Source organism: Salvelinus sp. IW2-2015, linkage group LG8, assembly GCF_002910315.2.
Source record: "Salvelinus sp. IW2-2015 linkage group LG8, ASM291031v2, whole genome shotgun sequence".
NCBI lineage: Eukaryota > Metazoa > Chordata > Actinopteri > Salmoniformes > Salmonidae > Salvelinus > Salvelinus sp. IW2-2015.
In genome coordinates this window covers 53,151,166-53,159,184 of record NC_036848.1, presented here as the reverse complement: position 1 = coordinate 53,159,184, position 8,019 = coordinate 53,151,166, and the positions used below count along the sequence as shown (strand labels likewise).

The 8,019-nt window shown below is 42.8% G+C and overlaps 1 protein-coding gene across 1 annotated transcript in view; it reads right to left on the bottom strand.

Annotated features, from left to right (window-relative positions):
- Positions 1-7,036: 7,036 nt before the first annotated feature.
- LOC111968276 (solute carrier family 66 member 2) overlaps positions 7,037-8,019 on the bottom strand; it is a 9,650-nt gene continuing 8,667 nt past the window's right edge. The window contains 1 exon segment of the mRNA XM_070444998.1: positions 7,037-7,779. Coding sequence (XP_070301099.1) covers positions 7,605-7,779 — 175 coding nt within the window. The 3' untranslated portion in view covers positions 7,037-7,604.

Below are 8,019 nucleotides of genomic sequence, written 5' to 3'. Positions count from 1 at the left end.
TGCAGGAAAATAATTTGCAAATCACAGGAGAACCAAGGATTAGGTCCATTTTTTACCCTAAATCGCTTTAACGGGGGTGTTTATCAGCCATGAAGGTAAAAATTGATGAAAAGAAGAGAAGGTTAAAACTGGGTCCACGATGCAGTTTACGGATAAAGGCTCTGAATAATAAGGTCATGGATAAAGGTCATGATAAAGGTAATGGATAAAGGCTCGAGTCATAAGTCATGTATAAAGGTCATGGATAAAGGTCTGGAATAAAGGTCATGGATAAAGGTCATGGATAAAGTCATGGATAAAGGCTCTGAATAATAAAGGTCATGGAAAAGGCTCTGAGTAATAAAGGTCATGGATAAAGGTCTGAGTCATAAAGGTCATGGATAAAGGCTCTGAATAATAAAGGTCATGGATAAGGTCATGGATAAAGGCTCTGAATAATAAAGTCATGATAAAGGTCATGGATAAAGGTCATGGATAAAGGCTCTGAATAATAAAGGTCATGGATAAAAGGCTCTAGTCATAAAGGTCATGGATAAAGCTCTGAGTAATAAAGGTCATGGATAAAGTCATGGATAAAGGTCATGGATAAAGGCTCTGAGTAATAAAGGTCATGGATAAAGGTCATGGATAAAGGCTCTGAGTAATAAAGGTCATGGATAAAGGTCATGATAAAGCTCTGAGTAATAAAGGTCATGGATAAAGGCTCTGAGTAATAAAGGTCATGGATAAAGGCTTGAGAATAAAAGGTCATGGATAAAGGCTCTGAGTAATAAAGGTCATGGATAAAGGCTCTGAGTAATAAAGGTCATGGATTAAAGGCTCTGAGTAATAAAGGTCATGGATAAAGGCTCTGAGTAATAAAGGTCATGGATAAAGGTCATGGATAAAGGCTCTGAATAATAAAGGTCATGGATAAAGGCTCTGAGTATAAAGGTCATGGATAAAGGCTCTGAGTAAAAAGGTCATGGATAAAGGTCATGGATAAAGGTCATGGATAAAGGTCATGGATAAAGGCTCTGAGTAATAAAGGTCATGATAAAGGTCATGGATAAAGGCTCTGAAGAATAAAGGTCATGGTAAAGGCTCTGAGTAATAAAGGTCATGGATAAAGGCTCTGAGTAATTAAAGGTCATGGATAAAGCTCTGAGTAATAAAGGTCATGGATAAAGGCTCTGAGTAATAAAGGTCATGGATAAAGCTCTGAGTAATAAAGGTCATGGATAAAGGCTCTGAGAATAAAGGTCATGGATAAAGGCTCTGAATAATAAAGGTCATGGATAAAGGCTCTGAGTAATAAGGTCATGGATAAAGGCTCTGAGTATAAAGGTCATGGATAAAGGCTCTGAGTAATAAAGTCTGAAAAAGGTCATGGATAAAGGTCATGGATAAAGGTCATGGATAAAGGCTCTGAGTAAAAGGTCATGGATAAAGGTCATGGATAAAGGCTCTGAGGAATAAAGTCATGGATAAAGGCTCTGAGTAATAAAGGTCATGGATAAAGGCTCTGGAATACAGGTATGGTAAAGGCTCTGAGTAATAAAGGTCATGGATAAAGGCTCTGATTATAAGGTCATGGATAAAGCTCTGAGAGTAATAAAGTCATGGATAAAGGCTCTGAGTAATAAAGGTCATGGATAAAGGCTCTGAGTAATAAAGGTCATGGATAAAGGTCATGGATAAAGGCTCTGATAATAAAGGTCATGGATAAAGGCTCTGAGTAATAAAGGTCATGGATAAAGGTCATGGATAAAGGCTCTGAGTAATAAAGGTCATGGATAAAGCTCTGAGTCATAAAGTCATGATAAAGGCTCTGAGTCATATAAGGTCATGGATAAAGGCTCTGATCATAAAGGTCATGGATAAAGTCATGGATATAAGGCTCTGAATAATAAAGGTCATTGATAAAGGCTCATGATAAAGGCTCTGAGTAATTAAAGGTCATGGATAAAGGTCATGGATAAAAGCTCTGTAATAAAGTCATGAAAAGGTCATGGATAAAGGCTCTGAGTCATAAAAGGATGCAAAGGGACTCTGAGTCATAAAGGTCATGGATTAAAGGTCTGGATAAAGGTCATGGATAAAGGCTCTGAGTAATACAAGGTAGATGGATAAAAGTCACATTAACCCTCTACATGCTGACAGGAGTAACAGACCACTCCCCTGTGTGTCAGCCCAGTCACATTAACCCTCTACATGCTGACAGAGTAACAGACACACTCCCCCTGTGTTGTCAGCCAGTACATTAACCCTCTACATGCTGACAGGAGTAACAGACCACTCCCCCTGTGTTGTCAGCCAGTCACATTAACCTCTACATGCTGACAGGAGTAACAGACCACTCCCCCTGTGTTGTCAGCCAGTCACATTAACCCTCTACATGCTGACAGGAGAACAGACCACGCCCCCTGTGTTGTCAGCCAGTCACATTAACCCTCTACATGCTGACAGGAGTAACAGACCACTCCCCTGTGTTGTCAGCCAGTCACATTAACCCTCTACAAGCTGACAGGAGTAACAGACCACTCCCCTGTGTTGTCAGCAGTCACATTAACCCTCTACATGCTGACAGGAGTAACAGACCACTCCCCCTGTGTTGTCAGCCAGTCACATTAACCCTCTACATGCTGACAGGAGTAACAGACCACTCCCCCTGTGTTGTCAGCCAGTCACATTAACCCTCTACATGCTGACAGGAGTAACAGACCACTCCCCTGTGTTTCAGCCAGTCACATTAACCTCTACATGCTGACAGAGTAACAGACCACTCCCCCTGGTTGTCAGCCAGTCACATTAACCCTCTACATGCTGACAGGAGTAACAGACCACTCCCCCTGTGTTGTCAGCCAGTCACATTAACCCTCTACATGCTGCAGGAGTAACAGACCACTCCCCCTGTGTTGTCAGCCAGTCACATTAACCCTCTACATGCTGACAGGAGTAACAGACCACGCCCCCTGTGTTGTCAGCAGTCACATTAACCCTCTACATGCTGACAGAGTAACAGACCACTCCCCCTGTGTTGTCAGCCAGTCACATTAACCCTCTACATGCTGACAGGAGTAACAGACCACTCCCCCTGTGTTGTCAGCCAGTCACATTAACCCTCTACATGCTGACAGGAGTAACAGACCACTCCCCCTGTGTTGTCAGCCAGTCACATTAACCCTCTACATGCTGACAGGATAACAGACCACTCCCCCTGTGTTGTCAGCCAGTCACATTAACCCTCTACATGCTGACAGGGGTAACAGACCACTCCCCCTGTGTGTCAGCCAGTCACATTACCCTCTACATGCTGACAGGAGTAACAGACCACTCCCCCTGTGTTGTCAGCCAGTCACATTAAGCCTCTACATGCTGACAGAGTAACAGACACCTCCCCCTGTGTTGTCAGCCAGTCACATTAACCCTCTACATGCTGACAGGAGTAACAGACCACTCCCCCTGTGTTGTCAGCCAGTCACATTAACCCTCTACATGCTGACAGGAGTAACAGACCACTGGAAACTAGGATTAAGTGATATCAGACAGAAAGCTGTGAAACACACTGGCCGTGTCTGAAAACTCACACTATAGTACTAAACACTATGCAACATTTTGTACTTTTATAGTATGTGACATTTTTAAAATAGTCCTCCGAGTTCATCTAATCTACAGTATAATCTGTAGCTTCTCCCCTCTCTGTGTGTGTGTGACTCTCTCCGTGTGTGTGTGTGTGTGTGTGTGTGTGTGTATATGTTACTCTCTCCGTGTGTGTGTATATGTTACTCTCTCCGTGTGTGTGTATATGTTACTCTCTCCGTATGTGTGTATATGTTACTCTCTCCGTGTGTGTGTATATGTTACTCTCTCCGTGTGTGTGTATATGTGACTCTCTCCGTGTGTGTGTATATGTGACTCTCTCCGTGTGTGTGTGTGTATATGTGACTCTCTCCGTGTGTGTGACTCTCTCCGTGTGTGTATATGTGACTCTCTCCGCGTGCGTGTGTGAATCTCTCTGTGTGCGTGTGTGAATCTCTCTGTGTGTGAGTGAATCTCTCCGTGTGTGTGAGATTCTCCAGCAGCAAGCCAGGACATTGAGGACATTGAACAACGTCTCCCAGACATGAACCTCCATATGTAGCATAGTGTATTCAATACAACATCTAGATAGATGACCCCCAGAATGACCCCCAGACAGGAACCTCCATACGTAGCAGTGTATCAATACAACATCTAGATAGATGACCCCCAGAATGACCCCCAGACAGGAACCTCCATATGTAGCATAGTGTATTCAATACAACATCTAGATAGATGACCCCCAGTGTCGGTATCACAACGAGATATTTATATCTGACACTGAGGCAGAGGACAATAATAAGGAAACAAGAAACATTATGATGTCACATTTATTTTCATGAACAACATTTTTAAAAACACAAATTGTGTTCTTATCCTCGAAGTATACTTGAAGCAAGTAGTATGCATTACCGTGAAGACATGAAGCATTAAAGAAGAGCGAGGCGAGGACTGGCCGACCAATAAATAACTGTATCAACATCAAACTAAAACTTTTAAAAAAATAAACAGATTCACAAAATATAAATATAACATTCAAGAGCAACATGGCAACTTAATAAATACTGAACACTTCTCATACAACTCAAGTCAAAATAGCTCGAATAGAAAAACAAAAACGGACCAAATAAATACATGAATACATTCATGAGAAACCTGGCAACTTCATAAATACTGGGCTTCTCATGAAGATCAATCAACATGAGCTTGAATAGAAATGGTGTTGACTCCTGTGARCTACACTGAGTGGACAAAATATTAGGAACAMCTCTCTTTTGCCCTCAGAACAGCCTCAATTCRTCGGGTCATGGACTCTACAAGGTGTTGAAAGCGTTCCGTAGGGATGCTGGTCCATGTTGACTCCAATGCTTCCCACAGTTGTGTCAAAGTTGGCTGGATGTCCTTTGGGTTGTGGACCATTCTTGATACGAGTGTGAAAAACCCAGTAGCGTTGCAGTTCTTGACATACCCCGTTTAAAAGGCACTTTAATCTTTTGTCTTGCCCATTCCCCCCCCTGAATGGCACACATACACAATCCATGTCTCAATTGTCTCAAGGCTTAAAAATCCTTCTTCAACATGTCGCCTCCCCTTCATCTACACTGATTGAAGTGGATTTAACAAGTGACATAAATAGGGGATCATAGCTTCACCTGGTCAGTCTATGTCATGGAAAGAGCAGGTGTTCCTAATGCTTTGTCCACTCAGTATATCTGCGCTTGGTATTGTAGTATATGACTGTTATGTCTGACTCCTACTGGTGGCTCTTCCTGTGTTGACATGTGTTGTTGACCCTGTAGCTGTTGTCAGTAGACAGGAAATGCAACAAAACGCTCCCAAACTGACAGAAACAGGGAGGTACTATCTAAAMWTGTTTCCAGTGTACCACAACAAACATGAGGTTTAACCTGGCCACATCTACATCATCTCACCTTAGTTGAGCACCTTCTACTCCTCTCCAAGCTAGGGTTAGTTAGGGCTAGAGTTAGCTAGGGCTAGAGTTAGCTAGGGTTAGTTAGGGCTAGAGTTAGCTAGGGTTAGAGTTAGTTAGGGTTAGTTAGGGCTAGAGTTAGTTAGGGTTAGAGTTAGTTAGGGTTAGAGTTGTTAGGGCCCTAGAGCTTAGTTAGGGTTAGTAGGGCTTAGAGTTAGCTAGGGTTAGAGTTTAGTTTAGGTAGTTAGCGGCTAGAGTTAGTTAAGGCGTTAGAGTTAATTAGCTTAGGGTAGAGTTAGCTTAGGGCTATGTTTAGTTAGGGTAGAGTTAGTCTAGCGGGCTTAGAGTAGCTAGGGTTAGAGTCTAGTTAGGCAGTGTAGATTGTTAGCGTGCTAGGCGCTAGAGTTAGTTCAGGGTAAGAGTTAGTTAGGGTTTAGAGTTTAGTAGGCGTGCGATAGATATTTAAGATCTTACGGGCGGTTAGAGTTCAGCTTAGGGTAGAGTTAGTAGGTTAGTTAGGGCTAGAGGTTCTGCTAAGGGTTTAGAGTTCAGTTAGGGTTAGGTAGCTTAGTTGGCTTATAGGGTTAGAGTTTAGTAGCGGTTAGAGTTAGTTCAGGTCTAGAGTTTAGCTTAGGGTTTAGGGTTTAGGGTTTAGAGTTATTAGGGTAGAGTTTAGTTAGGGCTAGAGCTAGTTAGGCTAGAGTAGGTTTAGGGGTAGAGTTAGAGTATATGAGTTCTAGGTTAGGAGTTAGGTCTCAGCGGACGAGGCTTAGATTGGTTAGCTTAGTAGGGTGCTAGAGTTAGCCTGTAGGGTGTTAGAGTTAGAGTAGTTAGCGGCTAGAGTTAGCAGGTTTAGTTAGGGCTAGAGTTAGCTAGGGTTAGTTAGTTAGGCTGAGTTAGGCTAGGTTAGTTAGGTTAGGTTAGTTAGGGCTAGAGTTAGTTAGGGGTTATTAGTTAGTAGGGCTTATAGTTAGTTAGGGTTAGAGTTAGCTAGGGCTAGAGTTAGTGGTTAGAGTTAGTTTAGGGCTAGAGTTAGTTAGGGTTAGTTAGGGCTAGAGTTAGCTAGGGTTAGAGTTAGTTAGGTTAGTTAGGGCTAGAGTTAGTTAGGGTTTAGGTTTATTAGGGTTAGAGTTAGCTAGGGCTAGGTGTTAGTTAGGACGTTTAGTGCTTAGAGGTTAGAGTTAGTTAGTTCTAGAGTTAGTTTAGGGCTAGAGTTAGTAGGGCTAGAGTTAGTAGGGTAGTTGAGTTTAGGTTAAGGTTAGGTTAGTCCCTAGACGAGCTGGTAGTATTTAGCTAGGGCTAGAAGTAGTTAGGGTTAGCAGTTAGAGTTAGTTTAGGGCAGAGCTGAGTTAGGGTTAGAGTTGTTAGGTTTAGGCGTTAGTTAGGGTTAGTTTAGGGTTAGAGTTAGTATAGGGTTAGAGTTAGTTCAGTTACGTTTAAGTAGGTTTAGTTTAGGCCGTTAGAAGTTAGTTTAGGGTTAGAGTTAGTTAGGGCTAGAGTTAGTTAGGGCTAGAGTTAGGGTTAGTTTGGGTTAGTTAGGGTTAGAGTTAGCTAGGGTAGGAGTTAGTTAGGGCTAGAGTTAGTTAGGGTTAGGGTTAGTTAGGGTTAGAGTTAGCTAGGGTAGGAGTTAGTTAGGGCTAGAGTTAGTTAGGGCTAGAGTTAGTTTGGGTTAGAGTTAATTAGGGTTAGAGTTAATTAGGGTTAGAGTTAGTTAGGGTTAGAGTTAGTTAGGGTTAGTTAGGGTTAGAGTTAGCTGGGGTTAGAGTTTGTTAGGGTTAGTTAGGGTTAGAGTTAGCTAGTGTTAGCTAGGGTTAGAGTTAGCTAGTGTTAGCTAGGGTTAGAGTTAGCTAGTGTTATCTAGGGTTAGAGTTAGCTAGTGTTAGAGTTAGCTCGGGTTAGAGTTAACTAGGGTTAGAGTTAGCTAGGGTTAGAGTTAGCTCGGGTTAGAGTTAACTAGTGTTAGAGTTAGCTTGGGTTAGAGTTAACTAGGGTTAGAGTTAGCTAGGGTTAGAGTTAACTAGGGTTAGAGTTAGCTAGGGTTAGAGTTAGCTCGGGTTAGAGTTAACTAGTGTTAGAGTTAGCTCGGGTTAGAGTTAGCTAGGGTTGGGGTTAGTTAAGCCAGTTTGTCCCAGGGGTCTTGGCTGTAGAGACACACTTGACAGAGGATAGCCAGATCCACCAGTACCTGAGTCAGCCCACACAACAGGAACTGGAGCGGGCTCTCCTTCAGGGCAAAGTAGGCCGTCTTGAAGCTGTCCCCGGCCATCCACAGTAGGACCATGTTCACACTGAAGACAGAAAACATAAGAAACAGGATCATTGACCATCACTTTGAGTGACGTAGTCACTGAGCAGAGGAAACATGGCGCTGCACCTGTTTCCCTCCAGGTGTATCTCTGGATCGGTTTGAGCACCGTCATTTTACTGAAGAGGTCATTATTGATCATCAGTGTCAAATAGGTCTGCCTGGTGTCTGAGGCACCCCAACATGGCCCTATAGCCCTATGACACCCAGAAGGTCTGTAGGC